This window comes from Ranitomeya imitator, chromosome 6, assembly GCF_032444005.1.
Source record: "Ranitomeya imitator isolate aRanImi1 chromosome 6, aRanImi1.pri, whole genome shotgun sequence".
NCBI classification, from domain to species: domain Eukaryota; kingdom Metazoa; phylum Chordata; class Amphibia; order Anura; family Dendrobatidae; genus Ranitomeya; species Ranitomeya imitator.
Window position 1 is genome coordinate 401,343,456 of NC_091287.1, and position 27,539 is coordinate 401,370,994.

Genomic DNA, 27,539 nt, shown 5'->3' on the forward strand with positions numbered 1-27,539 from the left:
CAATGCAAACATGTATATTCACATTAGGCATTTTTTCAAATTTTCATCTGTGTTTTACAGTACCAACAAAGCCTATGAAATTTCATAAATCTTATGCATACAAATTGTTTTTTTGTCATCAGTATTTCGTGCTTTTCTGCGTTTTTTGGACAGTCACTTCTTTAAGCGTTTTTCACCCATTGACTTGAATTAGTGTTGAAAAAAATGCAACAAAAATGCAGGTACCAGGTTTTGCTGCATTTTTTGTGCCAAAACCTGATTCTATGTAATAACACTTTTTTCAAACACAAACTTCAGCATGCATAAGAGACAAATCTAGCATGCCAAAACCACCAGAAAAAAAACGCACAAAGAAAGATCAGGTTTTGCTGCAGAAAAAAAACGCTGAAAAAACGTCTAGTGTGAACTTACCCTAAATGTGATCTAAAGCTGACCATGGACATGGATTGGCTGTCTGAAGAACAGAGTCGGAGGGTCAGCTACATATTAGATATCCCGAAGGGTTCAGACGACTTTTATCTAATTTTAATAGTAATTATTATAAACCACTGGGGGCTCTAATACTTTTCATAAAGTCTGTAGCCAGACACACAAGCTCTTTGGCTACGTTCACATTTGCGTTCTGCCGGGCAGCGTCGGGCGCAGCAGCGGCGATGCATGCGCCATGCGCCCCTATATTTAACATGGGGGCGCATGGACATGCGTTTGCATACGTTCTGCGATGCATGCGTCTTTTTTGCCGCAAGCGATAGGGCGCAGAGGACGCAGCGAGATGCATTTTTTTTGCGTCCAAAATCCGGCAAAAAAAGGACGCATGCGTCGCAAAACTATGCGTTTTGCATGCGTTCTTGTTTGCGTTGTGCGTTGTGCGTTGTGTCGCCGATGCAGCCCCGCACAACGCAAATGTGAACGTAGCCTTTCACAGACTACATGGTGGAGCCGTATCCCAGCATTCTTTACCTGTCTTACAGTACATACAGGTGTGTATGGTGCCCACCGTCTGCGCAGATGTAAGCAGAAAGAGGGGAGAGGATTCTTCACGGTTAAATCAGCACCAAGTCCAGCAAATGGATGTCATACACACCGTTCTCCATGAAAGGCCACATTCACTATTTGATCGGCATTTTAAATCAGTATTTGTAAGCCAAAAGCAGGAATGGGATAATCAGAGGAAAAGTGTAATTGAAACACGTCCCCCCTTCTGGATTCGTCACCCTCTCCTGGTTTTGGCTTACGAATACTGATGTGAACCATCTCTATATGGCCATTTTTTATTATTGACCACTTTTCGGATTTTCTTTTGTTCTGGTTTTGTACATTTCTAGCCGAGATGTCTTTCATACCTCTGTTAGATGCATTGATATATACAGGGTGCGCCATTTATAAAGATGCATCCAAAATGGCCGACTACAAAATGGCCGCCATGGTCGCCACCCATCTTGAAAAGTTTTCCCCCTCCCATATACTAATGTGCCACAAACAGGAAGTTAATATCACCAACCATTCCCATTTTATTTAGCTGTATCCATATAAATGGCCCATCCAGATTTAACCCCATATATGATCCACCCTGTATATATATATCTATGTATACCCATTTATTATATGTTTGTTCTTTATCTCTGTTGTATAGCCAATAAAAATAACGTAAAATGCAGTACATAAAATGAGAAAACAAAAGAAAAGAAATCATGAAGCCTAACAGATGACGATAAATGATTCAGGGCTAGCCAGCTGCTCCCCAAACTGAATCAATACATCAATAAGATAAGACATTTGGTCTCCTTGTCACAAGTTTCTCACCAGAGTCGCTTGCTTCCTTCAGAGCCTCGTTGAAATTATCGTTTTGCGATGTTCCGATCGTACCCTGAAGGTTTTCCACATCTTCTTTGATGGGTTTTAATTCCGCTTTGACCTTGTCAGTGATTTTATTTGTATTGGAAACTAATCCTTTAGCATTATTGATCATGTTCTCTATGTCATCTGAAAAGTAGGCAAGTGTTGGTAAATCGGTGGGAGGAGGATAACTTGACAGACTATTACAAGTGAGGGAGATACATGGAGTAAGACAAGCTATTCACCTCTCTTGATGTCGATGATGCTGTTCTGGACAGACGTGAGGTCGCCTGACAGTCTATTCTTCTTATCTGTGGCGTCCGTCAATCGGTCCTTTATGTCTTCAAGTTGGGGGGTTACATCTGATTTTAAAAGATTAATTTATAATATGATGGTTAATTAATAAAAGATGAACTTTAATCTCCACTGTGCTGTATGTCTTATTGGTACAGAGATGTCCAAGATCTTTTCCATAGAGATTGTTTGGCCTTCAGGAGTATGCTCAGCTTTACCTGTGAGCGAGTTCTGTGTCTTCTTGGCCTGATCCAGCAGGGCTTCAGAATCTTTCAGCGACATTTTGGCTTTTCCAGGCAGGTCCTCACTTTCTACTTTCTAAAAAAATAAAATAAGAATGTCTGACTACATAAGAGTTAATGACAAGAGATTCTGTATTGTGTAGAGCATATAGACACCAGTCCCACTGGTCCAGAGGTTGGTTCTGACCACCACTTTATCAGTGCCGCCAGTCACCTGCTATAATGTAGCTGCACATAAAATTGGAGACCGAAGCATTGCAGTAAATCACAACATCCTTACATGACTAATGGAAGATGTCTTCCATCAGCACATGGGGCAGATATCAGAGATGGACCTAAGCTCTGCAGCAATGGAACATGGAGCAGTCAGTCAGGTGAGATGAATACGATACAGCCCTGTCATGTAGAATAGGCTGCCATCATATAACTCAGATTTCTTCTGCCAGAACTAAGTCTGCCAAACACTAGTTTTCATGATCAATTAAACTCTACAAAATACCACACTACCCCAAAAACCGACCTCTCACCGGCAAAAATGTAATTCTTCTAATCAACATTTTTCTCGCTGCTCAGAAGTTTTAGTTTTCTATAATCTATAAGTGATAATTAATCTGTGATGAAAATGGATGTGTCTGTGAGACTTAATAGGACCTTTTTCTATTGTGGACGGATTCCATATTTTCAGGATTTTTGAATATTAAACTTACGGTCAGGGCAGAGTCAGCCGCTGTCTTGGCTTTCTTTGCAGCATCTTCCGCAGCTTTGATTGCATTTATAATATCTTGGTAAGCATTGGCAGCATCCATAGCGCAGCGCACCAGCTCCTCACTGCTAGTGTTCTTCTTAATTCTAGGAAATACATAACATTTTAGTTAGACTTGCATGTTGTACATAAACCGCGCTTTTACATAATTTGACATAGAGTAGGAAATGTTGAAACATATAGAAATAAGCATTACCTACCACCTACCCTCCTTGAGTCCACCACTGCTTCTGGTTCCAAGCAGAACAGGAAGTGGTGTCCTCCCATCTACTGGCATGTGGTTACTCAAACCAGTGACTGGCTGCAGAAATCAGGTGACTGATGGACAGGACATCACCACTTCCAGTACTGGCAGGGGCCACAACAGTGATGGCACTGAAGGGGTATGTAATGATGGCAGGGAGTGAGCAAAGAGAGGAGAAGACAGCAGGGACATAAGGAAAAAGTCTACTACTTACTCCAACAGCTGATTGGCCAGATCCTGCAGGGCCTGAGCATGCTTTTCTGCCAGTATCACCAATGGCTCCTTGCTGGCTGCTCTGGAGATATTGTTGACTTTCTCAATGAGTTCCAGTTTAGCACCATGCATCTGTGCATCCAACTTCTCATATTCCTTTTATTTAAAGCAGAATGTGCCAAACATTAGCAATGTGCTATTATTTGAATTTATATGACTCTATCCTGATAGTAGTAAAACTTGTCCATCACATCTGCATCAAGTGCTGGGATAAGCAGCTAATGCAGTGACCATAGGGTGGCACTTGTTACATGTCATGCACGCGTCCTATTCTGATTAATAGGATAGGTGCTCCATACCTACCAAGTTTATCAATATCCCACTGAACTCCAGAACAATTTAAAAAATGTTGGCAAGATCGAGTTTCATAGATCATTTTTTTTAACCCATAACATCTACAGAGGGCACGAAGTGATGGTAGCATCTTCTCTATGGAGCAGTACATTTGTGAATTCATGATACCATCAATGAAATGTAGCTCCCCAACACCGGGAGCACTAATGCAGCCCTGCTGGAGCCAGGGAGCTACAGTTCATTGATGGTATCATGAATTCACAAGGTGTTCTGCTCTACAGTGAAAGAGAAGATGCTACCATCCCTCTGTGCCCTTGGAAGACGAGCACTTTTCTAACATGGTAATGATGCAAAACACACATCTGTTGCATTTCTGAAGACGTACATGGTGCAATAAATTCAGAAACCAAGTATGTCTCCTGATCTGATCCCAATCGATCACCCATGGAACATTCTGAAGACACAAGTTGAGCATCACTCTCTATCCAGCCTCTAATACAGATCATTGAACAATAAAATAAGACAGACTGTCACACACGTGGATCGTGGACCCACTGTGCCACGATCAGGGCTTTCCCAGGAGGGGTGTGGCTAAGAGACTACCTGTTGTTTGCTAGATGGTGGAGTTGGCTTGCGATGCAGGTTGCTGCCAGGTACCATTCCTGGTCAGTCCCCTGTACAGCAGCTGACACCAAGCGTCAGGATCGCAGTCACGGACATGGACTCGGAGTCACTGGTTCAGATGGTGCAGATTATGGAACACAAGACAGACGGGGACTGGTACTGGTTCAAGTATCGGCGGAGTGGCTGCAGGCACCGCAGGAGTTGCTGCAGGCTCAGGTACCACTGGAGAGGCTTTAGGTTCAGGCACCGCCAGAGCGGTTTCAAGTTCAGACCACACAGGTCTCAGGAACAGGTACTGGTTCAGACAACACAACGGACCTGGCAACTAAATATTTGTCCACCACTAACTAAATCAAGGTGGTTGCTCAGGAACTTCCTACTGTAGAGCATGCCTTATATACTTTATGCTTCAACTATTGTGTGCACGCTGTCCGTTTAAGACTTGGGGAACGGTCAAGCACTAGGTTCGCTGCTGGGAGACCTGTGTGACATGCGAAAGCCCAGAGAGACAGGAAGCCATAGCAGGGAACCCGTGCAGTGAGGCAGTGAATGTGTCAGCGTCCCTGCTAGGAGGATGGAGAGGGACTACGTAGGGATGCCTGCAATGGAGTTTCACAGATTATAGAACATGTTGCCAACTTGTTCATTCCATATCTAGAAGACTTGGTGCTGTTCTTAAAATCATGGAGGTCATACAAAATAGTGGATGTACTACTAATTTGAATAAAACTGACGATTTTGTAATGAAAATTATAGTATTAACCAACCTTACTTTCATGTTACGGGTTAAAAAATGTACTATGAAAGTCAATCTTGTCCTTGTCAAATGGGGTGTACTAATTTATGCTGACCATTATATATATATATCATATATATATGATCCAGCACTGACAGATTTAATAGAACCAATAGAGGACTGATTGGGTGGGACGAACAGAACTAGTCATTCCTACCCTCCAATCCAGGAGGTGCAGCTGGTTTATTAAAAGGACAGCTGCACTGTTCATTCCTTGTCTGGGAGTGGAGGTGCAAAGACCTCTGGCATTGTGGGCTGTGCATGTTGCTTATTCTGTGCAGGAAGATGAGTATTGGACTTTGAATATTGAGCAGCTGAACCACTTCTCATACTCCTGTATGGACGCTTTGATTTTACTTTCTGCTGAAAGTCTATGGAATTTATAAACCTTCCTGTTTGGACAAGAAACTGAGTGCCTGTGTGAACGAGAGCAAGTGAATCGGTACACTATGTTTGATTGGTTTGCTGTGATGTACCTCTTTACTTTTCTGCAGTAAATTCACCAAACTACTAGTCTGTGCCAGACTGGCCTCCGCTGCCTTCAGATGGTTCGTTGCCTCCTTTTGTTGTCTTTTTAAGTCATCAACTCTGCTCTAGAATTAATGCAGGAAAAGAAACGTATTAATATCACAGAAACAATAAATTTCCAGGTTACTTCTACATCTTTTCTTTTTAGCTATACATTAACCAATGTGAAAATGGCAGAACACTTTCTTCCTAGCTCAGATTGTAATGTACCTACCTATAAACCTAATTATTTTAGGAATCCAAGGAAACATCTATTTCACTGTAACCTAAAGCTGTACTATATACATACAAGTATACATATCATAGACTCTTACCAGGAGAATAACCATAGAAGACACAATTATTACCTTAATATCATCAAGGGTCATTGCATTTTGTTTATTCAAATCAGTAGCTTGCTTCGTTTGTCCAGAAGCCTCGGCCAGTGCATCCCGGAGATCATTGAGTTTTACTTCATAATCTTTTATTGACTGGGTGATCTGTCTTATCAGGTCCTTATGTTGATCCTGGTGCTTCTGGAACTGGTTCCTCACCCGGGTTAGCACTAATAATACATTACAGAAATTATTAGTTTTTCAGGCTTATGATATTGAAGTGAGTAGCAACTGAGAGAACCAGGGAACGACCACTACACAATAAATGGAGCTTGGTGCTCATGCTCTGTACACCGTTTCCTTTCGGCCACCACAGGAGCGGATTGTTGGGAGCGTCGGGTGCCGGATTCTCACTCATCTGATATTGATGGCCTTTTCCAAGGATAGGTCTTCAATATCTTAACCCAAGAAAACCCATTTATGGTTATATCCAACTTTAATACTGTTCCTATTGACTGTATTTAAAAACAAACAAACAAAAACAACAAAACCCCATAAGACTGCAGGATGTTATGAGATATAAAAAGTGAGACTATGTTCACATTCTGATTCACTACACATCAGAAGTATATGTCAACATAGCCATGGGTCTCTGTGCACCCGACAAATGCCATAAGCGAGGACTTTTTTCCATAAGCTGGGCAGGCACCTCTATTTTCATTCTACAGGAAAGTTCGGACAATTCTACTTTCCTATACTGAGAGATACAGCATCATTTATTTTTTAAATTGGATCCTATGGGCAAAGTATTCCACTATATACCTATACAGTGGGATATGTCAAAGCCTTCAGTGGGGGCTATAGAAAGGGGATCTTCCCAGCATATGTTTCTGACATAGCCTCAAAACGAGATGCAAACTGCTCCTAAGTGATTTAAGAGCAATCTATGAGAACTTACAAGCAGCGGCTTCTCCTTTCTCCAGTTCAGCTTCTTTTTTCTGTGCGTTGAAGTTGCGTTTCCGCATCTCATTTATCATACGCTGAGCTTCAGCCATGTTCTTAGTTACTTCTTCAGGGGTTGCAACACCACCTTGTACATTCCCAATATTCTTAATAAGAACTGAAAATAACAGCAAATGAAAAACACATTACTCTCAAAAATACTATACCTGAATCTAATGCAATAAATGTCAAAATATAAAGCTAGCGATGATATTATCAAATATTAAAATGTATAAAGACCTGCATGATTGGTAGAAGACTACAGACAATCTGCACTGAAACTATAAAAAAATGTTTGCCTAATATTCAATGCTGAGAAGACTTTCCTTTTTGCCTGTCTATGATTGATTTTCAGCAATCTCTAATTTTATTGTACCATAAAAACTAGCAGAATATATAACCATTAGTGAAGGACGAGTAGCATTCTTTGCTCAGGTCTCCCCGAGCACGACCGGGTGTCCCCTGAGTATTTCAACGTGCTCAGAGATTACGTTTCTGTCGCCTCAGCTGCATGATTTGCGACTGCTAGACAGGCTGAATACATGTGGGGGTTGCCTAAGGCTGCCGTCACACTAGCAGTATTTGGTCAGTATTTTACATCAGTATTTCTCAGCCAAAACCAGGAGTGGAACAATTAGAGGAAAAGTATAATAGAAACATTTGCACCACTTCTGCATTTATCACCCACTCCTGGTTTTGGCTGAGAAATACTGATGTAAAATACTGACCAAACACTGCTAGTGTGACGGCAGCCTTACAAACAGTTCTTTTTTTTATTTTTAACTCTTTTGCAGATGAAAAGGGCGTCAGTGGAATGGGCAATGTCGTAAGTATGGTTTAATTAAGATTATTAAAGGAGTCTGTGTTATTCTTTCAATTAAAGGACTTTATTCTGGGTGTCTGTGTTTTTATAAAATATGACTATGGGGTTAGTAATGGCAGAGAATTATTGACGCCTCTCCATTACTAATGTCTGGGTTTGATGTCACCTGACAAAACAAAGGTGACATCAACCCCCCCAACTATCACCCCACTTGCCACCGCTACAGGGCAAGTGGGAAGAGCGAGGCTAGATGCCAGAATTGGAGCATCTTAGAGATGTGCCTTTTCTGGGGTGGCTGAGGGCAGATGTTTTTAGCCTGGGGGATGGGGGCAGTATCCATGCCCCTTCCTAGGCTATTAATATCAGCCTGCAGCTCTCTGCATAGCCTTTGCTGGTTACTAATTATAGGGGGATCCTACGTCATTTTTTTAGGGTCCCCCTTTTTAATAGCCAGTATAGGCTAGTTATACAGCCGTGAGCGGATATTAATAGCATGGGAAGCTCCATGAGTATTACCCCCTTTCCAGGCTATAAATATCTGCCCCAAGCCATCGGCTTTCCCTCTACTGGTTAAGCCCACGTCATTTTTTTTTCAGAAAAATAATCTTTTATTAATTAAATACATGTACAGTAAGCTGCACGCCCACTGTACTAATTCTATATCACTGTATGTCACTGACATCTATATATTTATCTATTCTATGTGTATTTACTGTGTATAATTCATCTCTTCTATCCTGTCCCGGCTTTTCTTCTATCTGTGTAATGTATATATCTATACGTTTGTCACTGACATGTACATACCGTATCTATGTATCCTATGTGTATATACAGTGGGGCAAAAAAGTATTTAGTCAGTCAGCAATAGTGCAAGTTCCACCTCTTAAAAAGATGAGAGGCGTCTGTAATTTACATCATAGGTAGACCTCAACTATGGGAGACAAACTGAGAAAAAAAAATCCAGAAAATCACATTGTCTGTTTTTTTAACATTTTATTTGCATATTATGGTGGAAAATAAGTATTTGGTCAGAAACAAAATTTCATCTCAATACTTTGTAATATATCCTTTGTTGGCAATGACAGAGGTCAAACGTTTTCTGTAAGTCTTCACAAGGTTGCCACACACTGTTGTTGGTATGTTGGCCCATTCCTCCATGCAGATCTCCTCTAGATCAGTGATGTTTTTGGCTTTTCGCTTGGCAACACGGACTTTCAACTCCCTCCAAAGGTTTTCTATAGGGTTGAGATCTGGAGACTGGCTAGGCCACTCCAGGACCTTGAAATGCTTCTTACGAAGCCACTCCATCGTTGCCCTGGCGGTGTGCTTTGGATCATTGTCATGTTGAAAGACCCAGCCACGTTTCATCTTCAATGCACTTGCTGATGGAAGGAGGTTTGCACTCAAAATCTCACAATACATGGCCCCATTCATTCTTTCATGTACCCGGATCAGTCGTCCTGGTCCCTTTGCAGAGAAACAGCCCCAAAGCATGATGTTTCCACCACCATGCTTTACAGTAGGTATGGTGTTTGATGGATGCAACTCAGTATCCTTTTTCCTCCAAACACGACAAGTTGTGTTTCTACCAAACAGTTCCAGTTTGGTTTCATCAGACCATAGGACATTCTCCCAAAACTCCTCTGGATCATCCAAATGCTCTCTAGCAAACTTCAGACGGGCCCGGACATGTACTGGCTTAAGCAGTGGGACACGTCTGGCACTGCAGGATCTGAGTCCATGGTGGCGTAGTGTGTTACTTATGGTAGGCCTTGTTACATTGGTCCCAGCTCTCTGCAGTTCATTCACTAGGTCCCCCCGCGTGGTTCTGGGATTTTTGCTCACCGTTCTTGTGATCATTCTGACCCCACGGAGTGGGACTTTGCGTGGAGCCCCAGATCGAGGGAGATTATCAGTGGTCTTGTATGTCTTCCATTTTCTAATTATTGCTCCCACTGTTGATTTCTTCACTCCAAGCTGGTTGGCTATTGCAGATTCAGTCTTCCCAGCCTGGTGCAGGGCTACAATTTTGTTTCTGGTGTCCTTTGACAGCTCTTTGGTCTTCACCATAGTGGAGTTTGGAGTCAGACTGTTTGAGGGTGTGCACAGGTGTCTTTTTATACTGATAACAAGTTTAAACAGGTGCCATTACTACAGGTAATGAGTGGAGGAAAGAGGAGACTCTTAAAGAAGAGGTTACAGGTCTGTGAGAGCCAGAAATCTTGATTGTTTGTTTCTGACCAAATACTTATTTTCCACCATAATATGCAAAAAAAATGATAAAAAACCAGACAATGTGATTTTCTGGATTTTTTTTTCTCAGTGTGTCTCCCATAGTTGAGGTCTACCTATGATGTAAATTACAGACGCCTCTCATCTTTTTAAGTGGTGGAACATGCACTATTGCTGACTGACTAAATACTTTTTTGCCCCACTGTATCTATTCTATTATAACCTGTCACTCTGTGATTTTACTGTACATGGCAAATGAATTGCCGGCTTTTCTAAGGAGATCGCTGTGTAAAAATCAGACAGCACTCGCATGGTCCAAGTGCTGTGTGATTTTTTTTTTCTCGCACCCATTGACTTCTATTGCGGGATGCGATCCGATTTCCAATTACAATTGCAGCAAGCTGCAAGTTTGTTCCAGTCTGATCGTGATCCGATCTGGAAAGAAAATGCAGTTGAACACACAATGATAGAATAACACTGGTCCGAAAGCAATCAGATTTTTCATCAGATTGCATTTGTCCGATTTCATCGCAAGTGGGAATGCGCCCACAGGCATAATACAGTGCACATAAGAAAAATTATTAAAAATGATTTACTGTGTCTGAAAACAAGTAAATATAATTGGTATTACTTCATTAGTACCAACACCAACTATGAAATCTTCAGGGTATGCAAAAATAAAAATAAGAAAAAATGACTGGTCCCAAATAGATCGGCTGCTAAGGGGTTAGGATATGATATTGTAATAAACATGTTTATTTTTTTATTGCTTTTATAGATTTTCTATATATTGGATAATACATTTTGAAACCAGCTTACCGAACTGCAATCATAACTTACTATTAATATTCTTTATGAGCAGGTCTACGGTCAGCAGCATGTGACTAGCATTGCGGAAAGTATCTTCTGCATTCATCATGATGGATTCATATTTCTTAGAATTCATTTCAGCCTGAAGGAGAAAGTGTGAATAAATATAAATGCTTGTGTATTAATTGGTCTATTAGCGGTTTCAGGCACAGTTAGGATCTACCACTTTACCAGTCCGCAAAATAAAAAAAAACATAAAAGTATTAGAATGTTGTAAAATCATTTAATGCACTTTACTGATAATATCATGTTCAAAGTAGAAATATAACATTTCATTTTGCAATCTAAATATGTTCAAAATTCTGTGCCGATTCATTACTTGATATTTTTATAGTGGTCGGAGCTCCGTTTTTCCTTCATCTAGACCTCTAAATCTTCACTGACACAGGTTTTCTAGATTCTATCTGCCTGCACCAACACTAGAGGGAGCTAAAGAGCTTACTGCATACTTTTTATACAGTAAGCTCATTAAAGGGAATCTGTAACCAGATTTTTGCTACACCATCTAAGATCAGCATGAGGTAGGGTCAGAGACCCTGATTTCAGTGGTGTATCACTTACTGGGCTGCTTGCTGTCATTTTGATAAAATCACTGTTTTCTTTGCTGCAGATCTAGCAGTTCTCTGAATGTTGAGCTCTGTATAACCCCGCCCACACCACTGTTTGTCAGCTTTTTGCCCCTGCTCTGTGTACACAGAAAGCTGCCAATCAGTGGTGGGGGCAGGGTTATAAAGAACTCAAATATGCGTGACTCCCTGGCAGCAGGTTTACTAGTCCTCTAGTGATAATCTCGTGCTAATAAAACTGTGATTTTATCAAAACTAAAACAAGCAGCCCAGTAAGAGACACATCCCTGGAATCAGTGTCTCTGTCTCTCAATTATCCTGCTCTCAGATTTCATGGCAAAAACTTGGTGAAGGATTCAGTTTAAGAACACATTAAGCTCCAAGTAATGGTTACAGGCATCCAGAGTGCAATGATTTAAAGCTAAGTCTATGGGGATTTTGAGTTGACTTACAAGAAACAGAGATCCACTATAAAATATAGTAAGAAATGAACCATAATAATAAAAGTTGGATATTAACCCCTTTACCCCCAAGGGTGGTTTGCACGTTAATGACCGGGCCAATTTTTACAATTCTGACCACTGTCCCTTTATGAGGTTATAACTCTGGAACGCTTCAATGGATCCTGGTGATTCTGACATTGTTTTCTCGTGACATATTGTACTTCATGACAATGGTAAAAATTATTTGATAGTACCTGCGTTTATTTGTGAAAAAAACGGAAATTTGGCGAAAATTATGAAAATTTCGCAATTTTCCAACTTTGAATTTTTATGCAATTAAATCACAGAGATATGTCACACAAAATACTTAATAAGTAACATTTCCCACATGTCCACTTTACATCAGCACAATTTTGGAACCAAAATTTTTTTTTGTTAGGGAGTTATAAGGGTTAAAAGTTGACCAGCAATTTCTCATTTCTACAACACCATTTTATTTTAGGGACCACATCTCATTTGAAGTCATTTTGAGGGGTCTATATGATAGAAAATACCCAAGTGTGACACCATTCTAAAAACTACACCCCTCAAGGTGCTCAAAACCATATTCAAGAAGTTTATTAACCCTTCTGGTGCTTCACAGGAATTTTTTGAATGTTTAAATAAAAATGAACATTTAACTTTTTTTCACAAAAAATTTAATTCAGCTCCAATTTGTTTTATTTTACCAAGGGTAACAGGAGAAAATGGACCCCAAACATTGTTGTACAATTTGTCCTGAGTATGCCAATACCCCACATGTGGGGGTAAACCACTGTTTGGGCGCATGGCAGAGCTCGGAAGCGAAGGAGTGCCATTTGACTTTTCAATGCAAAATTGACTAGAATTGAGATGGGACGCCATGTTTCGTTTGGAGAGCCCCTGATGTGGCTAAACATTGAAACCCCCCACAAGTGACACCATTTTGGAAAGTAGACCCCCTAAGGAACTTATCTAGAGGCGTGGTGAGCACTTTGACCCAACAAGTGCTTCACAGAAGTTTATTATGTAGAACCGTAAAAATAAAAAATCATATTTTTTCACAAAAATTATCTTTTCGCCCCCAATTTTTTATTTTCCCAAGGGTAAGAGAAGAAATTGGACCCCAAAAGTTGTTGTACAATTTGTCCTGAGTACGCTGATAGCCCATATGTGGGGGTAAACCACTGTTTGGGCGGATGGGAGAGCTCGGAAGGGAAGGAGCGCCGTTTGACTTTTCAATGCAAAATTGACAGGAATTGAGATGGGACGTCATGTTGCGTTTGAAGAGCCACTGATGTGCCTAAACATTGAAACCCCCCACAAGTGACACCATTTTGGAAAGTAGACCCCCTAAGGAACTTATCTAGAGGTGTGGTGAGCACTTTGACCCACCAAGTGCTTCACAGAAGTTTATAATGTAGAACCGTAAAAATAAAAAATCATATTTTTTCACAAAAATTATCTTTTTGCCCCCAATTTTTTATTTTCCCAAGGGTAAGAGAAGAAATTGGACCCCAAAAGTTGTTGTCCAATTTGTCCTGAGTACGCTGATACCCCGTATGTTGGGCGAAACCACCGTTTGAGCGCATGGCAGAGCTCGGAAGGGAAGGAGCGCCATTTGGAATGCAGACTTAGATGGAATGGTCTGCAGACGTCACATTGCGTTTGCAGAACCCCTAATGTACCTAAACAGTAGAAACCCCCCACAAGTGACCCCATATTGGAAACTAGACCCCCCAGGGAACTAATCTAGATGTGTTGTGAGAACTTTGAACCCCCAAGTGTTTCACTACAGTTTATAACGCAGAGCCGTGAAAATAAAAAATCTTTTTTTTTCCCACAAAAAATATGTTTTAGCCCCGAGTTTTGTATTTTCCCAAGGGTAGCAGGAGAAATTGGACCCCAAAAGTTGTTGTCCTATTTGTCCTGAGTACGCTGATACCCCATATGTTGGGGTAAACCCCTGTTTGGGCACACGGGAGAGCTCGGAAGGGAAGAAGCACTGTTTTACTTTTTCAACGCAGAATTGGCTGGAATTGAGATCGGACGCCATGTCGCGTTTGGAGAGCCCCTGATGTGCCTAAACAGTGGAAACCCCCCAATTATAACTGAAACCCTAATCCAAACACATCCCTAACCCTAATCCCAACAGTAACCCTAACCACACCTCTAACCCTGACACACCCCTAACCCTAATCCCAACCCTATTCCCAACCGTAAATGTAATCTAAACCCTAACTGTAACTTTAGCCCCAACCCAAACTGTAGCCCTAGCCCTAACCCTAGCCCTAACCCTAGTCCTAACCCTAGCCCTAACCCTAGCCCTAACCCTAACCCTAGCCCTAGCCCTAACCCTAGCCCTAACCCTAGCCCTAACCCTAACCCTAGCCCTAACCCTAGCTCTAACCCTAACCCTAGCCCTAACCCTAACCCTAACCCTAGCCCTAACCCTAGCCCTAGCCCTAACTCTAACCCTAGCCCTAATGGGAAAATGGAAATAAATACATTTTTTTAATTTTTCCCTAACTAAGGGGGTGATGAAGGGGGGTTTGATTTACTTTTATAGCGGGTTTTTTAGCGGATTTTTATGATTGGCAGCCGTCACACACTGAAAGACGCTTTTTATTGCAAAAAATATTTTTTGCGTTACCACATTTTGAGAGCTATAATTTTTCTATATTTTGGTCCACAGAGTCATGTGAGGTCTTGTTTTTTGCGGGACGAGTTGATGTTTTTATTGGTAACATTTTCGGGCACGTGACATTTTTTGATCGCTTTTTATTCCGATTTTTGTGAGGCAGAATGACCAAAAACCAGCTATTCATGAATTTCTTTTGGGGGAGGCGTTTATACGTTCCGCGTTTGGTAAAATTGATGAAGCAGTTTTATTCTTCGGGTCAGTACGATTACAGCGACACCTCATTTATATCATTTTTTTATGTTTTGGCGCTTTTATACGATAAAAACTATTTTATAGAAAAAATAATTATTTTGGCATCGCTTTATTCTCAGGACTATAACTTTTTTATTTTTTTGCTGATGATGCTGTATGGCGGCTCGTTTTTTGTGGGACAAGATGACGTTTTCAGCGGTACCATGGTTAGTTATATCTGTCTTTTTGATCGCGTGTTATTCCACTTTTTGTTCGGCGGTATGATAATAAAGCGTTGTTTTTTGCCTCGTTTTTTTTTTTTTTTCTTACGGAGTTTACTGAAGGGGTTAACTAGTGGGCCAGTTTTATAGGTCGGGCCGTTACGGACGCGGCGATACTAAATATGTGTACTTTTATTGTTTTTTTTTTTTATTTAGATAAAGAAATGTATTTATGGGAATAATATTTTTTTTTTTTTTCTTCATTATTTTGGAATATTTTTTTTTATTTTTTTTTTACACATTTGAAATTTTTTTTTTTTACTTTTTTACTTTGTCCCAGGGGGGACATCACAGATCAGTGATCTGACAGTTTGCACAGCACTCTGTCAGATCACTGATCTGACATGCAGCGCTGCAGCCTTCACAGTGCCTGCTCTGAGCAGGCTCTGTGAAGCCACCTCCCTCCCTGCAGGACCCGGATCCGCGGCCATCTTGGATCCGGGGCTGGAGGGAGCAGGGAGGGAGGTGAGACCCTCGCAGCAACGCGATCAAATCGCGTTGCTGCGGGGGGCTCAGGGAAGCCCGCAGGGAGCCCCCTCCCTGCGCGGTGCTTCCCTGTACCGTCGGCACATCGCGATCATCTTTGATCGCGGTGTGCCGGGGGTTAATGTGCCGGGGGCGGTCCGTGACCGCTCCTGGCACATAGTGCCGGATGTCAGCTGCGATAAACAGCTGACACCCGGCCGCGAGCGGCGGCGCTCCCCCCGTGAGCGCTGCCGATCGCATATGACGTACTATTGCGTCCTTGGGAAGTAAAGCCCACCCCACATGGACGCAATAGTACGTCTAATGGCAGAAAAGGGTTAAGAGTAGAATGTGAGGTCAGGTATAGGTTTAGAACTCGTTCCTAGACACAGGAGCCCCCTCTCTTACATTACTTCATGCTCACCTTTTCCAGTAGACCTGTTATCTGCAGTTTGAGTGCATTAGTCTCTGTGTCCAGGCTGTTCACTTTCTGACGCTGACTTGAGAGTTTACTGTTGTAACTGTCATATTGTCGCTGCAAAATAAATCCAAAAATAAATACAATTCTTAGTAAAAATGTTATTTGTGTCCATATTTGGAAAATAACCAAGATTTTGTGAATTTCAATCAATTTCACAGCACTGCAAAACCCCTTTAAGGTGCACACAAACGCGTTCCACTTCATACATTTAGGCATGTCTTAGGGATGGGACAATAAAAATCTAATGGCACAGATGAGATTAACAACATGGGACAAAGGGGATGTAACAGAATATATTCCCATCACATTATACTAGTGGCTATTGGTAAAGCAGACTTTTGCTTACTTTGACTTCTCGGATGCGGGCTTCTAGAGCTCTGATCTGTTCCAGTGCGCGGGACGTGGCATTGATGCTCTGCAATCTCGCCTTAATTAGGTTGAGTTGATCATTTATCGTCATTAAGTCGATGAGGAGAGTATCAACGCAGGTGTCACAAGCTGGAAACAAACAGTCACAAACTCATGATCACCAGATTACGATTCAATCTGCGTTCACACGTAACTGTTACAAATCAGTAACATTTTTCCCACAATTTTAGAAAATCACAAAACGATTAGTTGCATTACAAAATGCAATGTGGTCACAATGTGCGAACGCAGCCCTAAAGGAAACCTGCTACCTCTGAAAATGGCCGGGAAAGTGCAGCTACCGGGAAAAAATGCACTAATATACTTCTAGAAGCCGGCAGCTTTCAGTCATGGGGACACACTCATGGGTCTACAGTCATTGCGGATGGCACCACTTACTATACTGTTAGCGGCAGCTGTAAACACAGAGTGAGCTGTCAAAGTGCTGGGGAGTGATTCAGCCGCCACTTTTTCCTGGTAGCCGCACTTTGAGTAAGGTGGCCGGGCAGCATTGTAATGATATTTACCTGCAGATTGTACAGATATTTATAGATAAAAAGCAATTTCCAGATGACCGGTTCCCTTTTAAGGGGAACCTGACAGCAGATACATGCTGCCCAGTCCACAGACTTCATGTATCAGGCACTGGATGTATGGTCTCAGCCAGGTATGTTTGGCGATGGTTCGCTATGGCGTTTCAGAGAATATCATACTTTGAGAGTTGTCGGGGACCGAGACACACGGGAGACTCATCAGACAGGTGGGTCTCTGGTGACTTCCCCTTCCGCTGCCTGGAGTGACAGGTCTCCTCCTGTGAGGGTATATAGACCCATAGAAAACAGGGTCTTCTACAATGTGTGGTTCCTAAACTTTTGGTGTTAAAATTTTAGGGCAACTTTTGTCTCAATGTTAATAGCACAGTACTCCTTACTCAAATAAAGTACATCATGGTACAATGAAGATTATTATCATACACTGTGCTGCCAAGGAAAAGCAAAGGAAGGAGACCTTGATTTTAAGCTTACAGACATGTCACATGCTACGGCTTGAGAACTTAGGTTTGACCCAGTGATGTAATTTGAAGCCCCAAAGTATCACAGGTCTTAAATAATATTAGTCTTCTTATTTGGGCCAAAGAGGCTTTTTAACCCAGTACAGTTAAGCCCCTGGTTTGATGTTTTTCCGGACTATCCATCCCCTGGGTGTCTGTCTTAGCGTCCCTTTCACATACAACCCCTATAAATTGACCAGTGAATTACTTGCCAGTATTTTAATTTGTTTGCATTGTTTGACTCCTATAATCTCCAAACTGGTGGGAATCTTAACTACAAGACTTTACACGTGCTGCGCCGATTCTTTGGAATGCACTACCTAGGTTAATATGATTAATCCCCAATCCCCACAGTTTTAAGCGTGCCCTAAAAACCCATTTGTTCAGACTGGCCTACCGCCTCAATGCATTAACCTAACGATCCCTGTGTGGCCTATTTATAATAAAAAAAAAAAAAAAAAAAAAAAGGTTCCTCGCATCATGTTCTCATACACTTTATGCAGTATTAGCCCTCTGTGTCTGTACTGCTACATACTTAGGCAGGTAACTGGTTCATGCAGCTTTACATGAACACCTGAGCCTTACACTATAGCTGGTCCGAATAACTAAAGCAATTGTTACCATCCACCTCTCGTGTCTCCCCTTTTCCCCATAGTTTGTAAGCTTGCGAGCAGGGCCCTCATTCCTCCTGGTATCTGTTTTGAACTGTATTTCTGTTATGCTGTAATGTCTATTGTCTGTACAAGTCCCCTCTATAATTTGTAAAGCGCTGCGGAATATGTTGGCGCTATATAAATAAAATTATTATTATTATTATTATTACAATGACACGTCTAGACTGACGTCTTACATAGGCAGATATAACACATTCATGTGACAACTCTTTGTTTTCCTGCATATATTGTATAAAGTAGCCAAGACCACCAGAAAGTTGCGAAAACACGAGGACTTGATGTAACATATCTGCAGTTCCCCCTGGATTGTATATACTTTCTACTGATAGATTCACATTTAGTGTCACCACTTACAGCCATCATCTCCTGTGTCTTTGGGATCTTCATCTAGGCATTCTGTAATGGAGGGAAATGAATATACAACATCACGTTAATTAAATTGTTTCGAGCAGTTAACAAGTTCATTTATTCATTTTTCATGATACAAAGTTATCTCAACATATTATTACCCCTGTAAGAAGCATCTAATGAACGAAAACTATGCTGTGGCCTGGAGCCAAGTCCATGAGTATGGAGCCGAAACCTCTAGTGATTAATGACAATAATGAGGATAAACTAGAAAGAGACATTCATCTTCATTCCTACCTCCTGTTAGAGGATCACAGCTCGTCAGCTGGCCATTGTTACCGCAGTTACATGGCTGACACTTGCCGCCAAGCCTTATAGGATTCCCGTAATAGCCGTGTGCACATCTAGAAAACAGAAGATCTATACGTGAACATTATGCTACATGACACGGCGCTGTGAGTGTACACGCGGCTAAAAACACACATCATGAATGCAGCCACATATTGTATTAGACAGGAAGGTATACTTACTCTCCGCAGTTGAACCCGTTGTATCCTGGTTTGCAGAAACACCTGAGATTTCTGCCACTTCCAGAACATCCGGTAGCAAAACTATAAAGAAGAAAGATGATTAATGTAACACTGTGAAAATAAAAGGTGTTTATATGCAGTGGGTACAGAAAGTATTCACATTTATTTAATTTTTTTACTCTTTGTTTCATTGCAGCCATTTGGTAAATTCAAAAAAGTTCATTTTTTTCTCATTAATGTACACTCTGCACCCCATCTTGACTGGAAAAAGAACAGAAATGTAGAAATTTTTGCAAATTTATTAAAAAAGAAAAACAGAAATATCACATGGTCATAAGTATTCAGACCCTTTGCTCAGATACTCATATTTAAGTCACATGCTCTCCATTTCCTTGTGATCCTCCTTGAGATGGTTCTACTCCATCATTGGAGTCCAGCTGAGTTTAATTAAACTGGTAGAACTTGATTTGGAAAGGCGCACACCTGTCTATATAAGACCTCACAGCTCACAGTACGTATCTGACCAAATGAGAATCATGAGATCAAAGGAACTGCCCAAGGAGCTCAGAGACAGAATTGTTGCAAGGCACAGATCTGGCCAAGGTTACAAAATAATTTGTGCAGTACTTAAGGTTCCTAATAGCACAGTACCCTCCATAGTCCTTAAATGGAAGAAGTTTGGGACCACCAGAAGTCTTCCTGGACCTGCCCGTCCAACCAAACTGAGCAATCGTGGGAGAAGAGCCTTGGTGAGAGAGGTAAAGAAGAACCCCAAGATCACTGTGACTGAGCCCCAGAGATGCAGTAGGGAGATGGGAGAAAGTTCCACAAAGTCAACTACCACTGCAGCCCTCCACCAATCGAGCCTTTATGGCAGAGTGGCCCGACAGAAGCCTCTCCTCAGTGCAAGACATCTAAAAGCCCACATAGAGTTTGCTAAACACATGAAGAACTCCCAGACTATGAGAAATAAGATTCTCTGGTCTGATGAGATGAAGATAGACCTTTTTGGTGATAATTATGAGCAGTATGTGTGGAGAAAACCAGGCACTGCTCATCACTTGCACAATACAATCTCAACAGTAAAACATGGTGGTGGCAGCATCATGCTATGGAGGTGTTTTTCAGCTGCAGGAACAGGACGGCTGGTTGTCATTGAAAGAAGCATGAATACGGCCAAGTACAGAGATATCCTGGATGAAAACTTCTTCCAGAGTGCTCTGTACCTCAGACTTGGCTGAAGGTTTACCTGCCAACAAGACAATGACTCTAAGCACACAGCTAAAATAACAAAGGAGTGGCTTCAGAACAACTATGTGACCAATCTTTACTGGCCCAGCCAGAGCCCTGACCTAAACCCAATTAAGCATCTCTGGAGAGACCTGAAAATGACTGTCCACCAACGTTCACCATCCAGCCTGACAGAACTGGAGAGGATCGGCAAGGAAGAATGGCAGAGGATCCCCAAATCCAGGTGTGAAAAACTTGTTGCATCTTACCCAAGAAGACTCATGGCTGTACTAGCTCAAAAGGGTGCTTCTACTCAATACTGAGCAAAGGGTCTGAATACTTATGACCATGTGATATTTCAGTTTTTCTTTTTTAATAAATTTGCAAAAATTTCTACATTTCTGTTTTTTTTCAGTCTAGATGGGGTGCAGAGTGTACATTAATGAGAAAAAAAATGAACTTTTTTGAATTTACCAAATGGATGCAATAAAACAGAGTGAAGAATTTATATACCGTATATATATATATATATATATATATATATATATATATATACATACACACACACACACGCACACATACACACATGTATACAAAAATATTTGTCACTAATCACCAGAAATTTGAGATCTACAAAATACCATCTAGCGGACATCATAAGTTGACTCTGCACCATTATCTTGCACTTTGATGTGTCACAAGTACATTATGGCCATAAGAACCAGTCCTGTGCACCAGAACAGTTCTCTTTGTGGTAGACATATCTTCATAATATACAACAGAATTGGCATATTATTAGTCAATTTGTCACCAGGTTTTTGTTCCCCCATCTGGAAGCAGCAGGATGTAGAGGCAGGGACCCTGATTCCAGCTATATACTACTTAGTAACAGTTATTTTTTTTCAAAACTACTGCAAGCAGCAAACATTGCTGGAATCAGGGTCTCTTCTTCTAGCTTATGCTGCTCTCAAATAAGGAGGCAAACACCTGGAGACTGATTCCCTTTAATATAGTTCTCCCTATTGTAGATTGGTTATGGTTATAGCCATCTTACAGCACTCAGGCTATGTGCACACGCTGCGGATTTTACTGCGGATCCGCAGCAGTTTTCCATGAGGTGTACAGTACCATGTAAACCTATGGAAAACAAAATCCGGTTTATATTCCGCAGCATGTCAATTCTTTGTGTGGATTCCGCAGCAGTTTACACCTGCTCCTCAATAGGAATCCGCAGGTGTAAAACCGCAGGTGGAATCCGCAAAAAAAACGCAGAAAAAACGCGGTAAATCCATTTACTGCGGTTTACCTGCGGATTTACCAAAATCAGTACAGAAAAATCCGCACACCATTCTGCAGCGTGTGAACATAGCCTTATACTGCCATAATTCTGTCTGGAAGACCTATATAGGAATAATTCTATATAGTATGCTCACTAAATGGAAAATTTTGAATCAGTTGTATGATTTCCCTTCAATTATTGAATATGTTAAAAATGTTCTAATATTCTACTGATTCATACTTATAGTACAATATGTTCATCACAAATGTGAAACCCACCTGTTGGAGGCCACAGGGAGAGGGCAGGGACATAAGGTGCATGAGCCTTGGGTGGCGTCCCCGCTGTAGCCTTCTCTGCACAGCTCGCAGTTGTCACCCTCCGTGTTATGCTGGCAATTCTACATACAGAGTCAGGGACAAATTAGTGGTATAGGAGTATATTTCTTACAACTACTTGTAAATAAGAACATAATTGCTGAATCTGTTTTCTCACGTCTCTTCACCTGTGCCAACAGTTGTGCCGATTAAATAGTGACCCTAGTTGCAATGTCTATGCTCTTATTTAATGGCTATGTGGTAATGTAATGGTTATGATCCAGACCACCTATCAAGAAACCACCAGAGACTAGACCAGGTGGACATGACTTGGGGATGGGTGGACCGAGAACTCCTGCAGCTTTTGTTTGTATTCCGGTGTAGATTTTAAACAAGACAGTTGTTGCTTTAAGAGGAGGGAGTTTAGATGTTTGTGCGCGGTGTATTACTGTGAGGAGGGTGGGGCTTATATAGGGGAGTCAACTCTGGCTCTCCCTCTTTCTTTCACAGGATGGACAGGAGGAAACATTACCCTCCCTCCCGCCCTGTTTATAATCTCTGTGCTAAAACTTTTTAATTATTGCTTGTATAATGATAAATGCTTGATTGTATTTCTGAATTTGTCATTGTATATCTTGTACCAGGTTCAATTGTATATTGGCTATAAAGAGTTATTATTTGCGGTAACCTTCCAAGCCCAAGGGAAAGGCAATCCTTCAGCCATGGTTCCCTAGAGGTTTCCTCCACAGGGGTTTTTTCCTCTCCTGAGCGCTGTAGGATGACTCTTTGTGAGTCGGAGGTTTGCCAAATTTAGTCCCATTAATGCTTTTGCAGGGACTTCTAGTTTTTAAGTTTACAAAAATGATTTAATTATAAAAAAAAAAAAGTGTCAAGTGAGACTTGGAATTTATAACCCGTCAACGCTTTGTGGTTTAGGAGTCAGGTGGAAGTTGCAGACAAGTTAAGGTGGACTCATTTTAACTAATAGAGGATGTAAAACCGAGCAGGCTCGGCTTTGGTGGCCAGCCTCAAGGACGTTGTAATGGTAACATCAATCAGGGGCGGGCACAGTGGTTAAGCACAGGAGTGAAGACAATAGGGTCATTGGTGCCCTGAAAGTTTACTGGCTCTGCTTGAATGGCAAGCCAGGGCGTGCCGCCCCTTTATGGCTGTCTGTCCTGGTGCTGTATGTCAGACAGCTGGGGATATCGCAGTACTTGTGAATCCCAATGTACTAGCACTCCACCTGACTCCTACTGTGATTATTTAACCCCTTCACGACATGCGCCGTACTAGTACTGCGCATGCCGTGTCACCCCCTTTGATGTGGGCTCCGGCGGTGAGCCCGCATCAAAGTCGCGACATGTCAGCTGTTTTGTACAGCTGACATGTGCGCGCAATAGCGGCGGGTGAAATCGCTATTCACCCGCCGCTATTAACCTGTTAAATGCCGCTGTCAAACACAGACAGCGGCATTTAACTACCGCATCCGGCCGGGCGGCCTGAAATGACGTCATCGCCGACCCCCGTCACATGATCGGGGGTCGGCGATGCATCAGGAAGGTAACCATAGAGGTCCTTGAGACCTCTATGGTTACTGATGCAGGCCTGCTGTGAGCGCCCCCCTGTGGTCGGCGCTCACAGCACACCTGCATTTCAGCTACATAGCAGCGATCTGATGAGCGCTGCTATGTAGCAGAGCCGATCAGGCTATGCCAGCTTCTAGCCTCCCATGGAGGCTATTGAAGCATGGCACAAGTAAAAAAAAAAATGTTTTTAAAAATATGAAAAAAATATAAAAAATATAAAAGTTTAAATCACCCCCGTTTCGCCCCATCCTAAATAAAACAATTAAAAAAAAATCAAACATACACATATTTGGTATCGTCGTGTTCAGAATCGCCCGATCTATCAATTAAAAAAAAGCATTAACCTGATCGCTAAACGGCGTAACGAGAACAAAATCCGAAACGCCAGAATTACGTTTTTTGGGTCGCCGCGACATTGCATTAAAATGCAATAACGGGCGATCATAAGAACGTATCTGCGCAAAAATGGTATCATTAAAAACATCAGCTCGGCTCGCAAAAAATAAGCCCTCACCCGACCCCAGATCACGAAAAATGGAGACGCTACGGGTATCGGAAAATGGCACTTTTTTTTTTTTTTAAGCAAAGTTTAGAATTTTTTTTCACCACTTGGATAAAAAATAAACTAGACATGTTAGGTGTCTATGAACTCGTAATGACCTAGAGAATCATAATGGCAGGTTAGTTTTAGCATTTAGGGAACTTAGCAAAAAAGCCAAACAAAAAACAAGTGTGGGATTGCACTTTTTTTGCAATTTCACCGCACTTGGAATTTTTTTCCCGTTTTCTAGTAAAAGACATGGTAAAACCAATGGTGTCGTTCAAAAGTACAACTTGTCCCGCAAAAAATAAGCCCTCACATGACCATATTGACGGAAAAATAAAAAAGGTATGGCTCAGGGAAGGAGGGAAGTGAAAAACGAAAACGCAAAAATGAAAAAGGGCCGCGACTTGAAGGGGTTAATCCTGTGATTTGAATAAAAGCTGTGGCCATTTTGACAACCAAAATAATGTGTTTTGTGTATTTATTTAGTACCTAGGTCTACAGTAGTTATGGTGGTTTTAAGATGGAGTGGGGTCCATCCCATATCCAAAAGTCATGCGTCTAGTCACACTTTTCCTTTATAACACATGAGGACATGCAGAATTACTGACTGTTCTCATAGTCTGATATGCGGAGTCCGCCATCCTGTAGCAGCTTGTCCTGTATGTATGTACAGCCGCTCCCTAAACACAACTGTTAACTCTGCAAACTCTTCCATGAGATCTGACAGCTTCAGCAAAACTCAGCCACAAAGCAAGCATTGTCAGTGATTTATACATGCAAATAATGTCATTAGAAATGATTTATACAGGGGTGGAATTAAGGATCAGATGTAGCATAGGCACCGGACCTTGGTGCCTGAGGGACTTAAAAGCCCTTCTGCCACACAAGTCTTATAAATGGCACAAGTTAAGGTCACGTTCACACGTTCAGTATTTTTCATCAGTATTTGTCAATATCAGGAGAGGAACAATCAGAGGAAAAACTATAATAGAAACATGTCACCACTTCTGCATTTTTCAGCCACTTGTGGATTTGGCTTATGGCTAGATAAGAGTGAACATGTGGAAGTTTGAGTTCGGGTACTTCATTCCAAAGTTTGGGTCGGGTACGAGAACTGTACCTAATCTGGAACCAGAACCCAAACCTCATTGAAAGCAATTGGGACCTGGACTTTTGAGCTGGAAAATTCTCTCTCTCTCGTACTTCCCCCAGAACTCCAAACATGGCAACGGTCTTCTGGAAGAAGTCCGTGTTTGGCATTTAGCACCGGACACTAACTGTCTGGTACGAATCCTGAACTTTTAAGTTCCGGTTCGCTCATTTCTACTCAGGGCTCTTTCAGACGTCCATGATCCTCAGATCACAATGCATGGACTGGCTGTGCGTCTCACAACCCTAAGTGTGACAACTTCATATATTTCTATGCACAGCCAGTCCGTGCATTGCGATCTGAGGATCACGGACGTCTGAAAGAGCCCTAAGCCAAAACCAGGAGTGGGTGATAAATCCAGAAGTGGTGCATATGTTTCTATTATACTTTTCCTCTGATTGCTCCACTACTGGTTTTGGCTTACAGATACTGACCAAATACTGGATGTGTGAATGTGGCCTTAGTGGGAGTTCAATCATAGATTTTTACATCGGGTCGTATGACCCTCAAGTTACAAAGCTGGATTCATCACTTATATAACATTGTGAAAAACATTCTGTAAAATGTAAAAAAAAATCCTAAAAGAACAAGCCTTATAAGTAAGTCATCCCTACATGTATGTACGTATATAATGCCTAATGTATAAGGATCGAGCATATCCACAATCAGAGCTCAGGTCCAGCTTCGGACAGAACTGCTCACATATTTCTGGATGTTGCCCCTGAATTTCGGATTTAAAGATAAAATATAAAAGAAAACTCAGCTCGTCAATCAGCATTCCTCAGGCAGATGTAGTAATAATTAGCCAGCTTGGCCACTATACAAAACTGTGGGTTAAAGTCCATAAGGATATCCAGAGAAATGTTTATTAAATCACTGAGGTAAAGTGAAAGAGTTTTCTGAAATCTCATGCACACGTTACATTTTGTTCTTTGCAGGTTTGAACCTTCAAAACATTTTGTAAAATCTGCAGAGTGTCAATTATTTCACATGAATGGAAAAACGCAAATAAAAACGCACCCAGAGCACATGTATAAGAGTATGTGCACATGCTGCGGATTACTCTGCGGATTTTTCTGGACTGATTTTGATAAATCTGCAGGTAATCCGCACTGCAGATTTCCTGCGGAATTACCGCGGATTTCCCCTGCGGATTCCTATTATGGGGCAGGTGTAAACCGCTGCGGAATCCGCACTTGAACTGACATGCTGCGGAATAAACAACGCTACATTTCCGCTCATTTTTTTCTGCAGCATGTGCACTGCGGATTTTGTTTTCCATAGGTTTACATGGTACTGTAAACTCATGGAAAACTGCTGCGAATCCGCAGTGGCCAATCCACAACGTGTGCACATACCCTAAGGGCCCATTCAGACGTCCGTTTTCAGGTACGAGTGCTATCCATGTTTTTTATAGATAGCACTAGTACCTGTGATAGTTTATGAGGATACTCACATGTCCATGATTTTTTGTGGACCGAGAGGCCCATGGAAAATAGTAGTGACATGTCTGATTATGATCCGAGGGGCGAATCAAAATCGTTAATGCAAGTCTATGGATTTGTGAAAAAAAAAAAATCGAACTGCACTCGGATGACATCAGAATAGAAACGTCGGAGAAACTTTTTTTTTTCCTTCTTGTATGAGAAACAGATACCAGCCGGACCACAGTCTGATTAAAGTCTGATCAGAATAATCAGTCTGTTTTTTCTGTACGTGGAAAAATCGGACGTGTGAATGAGCCTTAAATATGTCACAATTGGCATATTTTACCAGGCACTTTTGCTGCCGACACTGGCTTTGGTGCAGAAACGTCTGCTGTAGTGATGAGCGAATATACTCGCTACTCGAGATTTCCCGGGCACGCTCGGGTGTCCACCGAGTATTTGTAAGTACTCGGAGATTTAGTTTTCATCGCCGCAGCTGAATGATTTACATCTGCTAGCCAGCATAAGTACATGTGGGGGTTGCCTGGTTGCTAGGGAATCCCCACATGTACTTATGTTGGCTAACAGATGTAAATCATTCAGCTGCGGCGATGAAAACTAAATCTCCGAGCACTAAAAAATACTCGGAGGACACCCGAGCATGCTCGAGAAATCTCGAGTAACGAGTATATTCGCTCATCACTAGTCTGCTGCAAATACTCAGAGTG

The 27,539-nt window shown here is 41.7% G+C and overlaps 1 protein-coding gene across 1 annotated transcript in view; it reads right to left on the bottom strand.

Annotated features, from left to right (window-relative positions):
- The window catches only part of LAMA3 (laminin subunit alpha 3), a 366,270-nt gene that overhangs the window by 24,108 nt on the left and 314,623 nt on the right, over window positions 1–27,539 (bottom strand). Inside the window, exons 42-56 of the mRNA XM_069731213.1 lie at window positions 22,063–22,181; window positions 19,276–19,356; window positions 19,043–19,149; window positions 18,752–18,793; window positions 16,611–16,762; window positions 16,208–16,318; window positions 11,106–11,217; window positions 7,167–7,328; window positions 6,242–6,438; window positions 5,843–5,959; window positions 3,594–3,748; window positions 3,080–3,221; window positions 2,349–2,448; window positions 2,082–2,198; window positions 1,804–1,983 (exon numbers count right to left, since the gene is read on the bottom strand). Coding sequence (XP_069587314.1) covers window positions 1,804–1,983; window positions 2,082–2,198; window positions 2,349–2,448; window positions 3,080–3,221; window positions 3,594–3,748; window positions 5,843–5,959; window positions 6,242–6,438; window positions 7,167–7,328; window positions 11,106–11,217; window positions 16,208–16,318; window positions 16,611–16,762; window positions 18,752–18,793; window positions 19,043–19,149; window positions 19,276–19,356; window positions 22,063–22,181 — 1,894 coding nt within the window. The remainder of the gene's footprint in view (window positions 1–1,803; window positions 1,984–2,081; window positions 2,199–2,348; window positions 2,449–3,079; window positions 3,222–3,593; window positions 3,749–5,842; window positions 5,960–6,241; window positions 6,439–7,166; window positions 7,329–11,105; window positions 11,218–16,207; window positions 16,319–16,610; window positions 16,763–18,751; window positions 18,794–19,042; window positions 19,150–19,275; window positions 19,357–22,062; window positions 22,182–27,539) is intronic.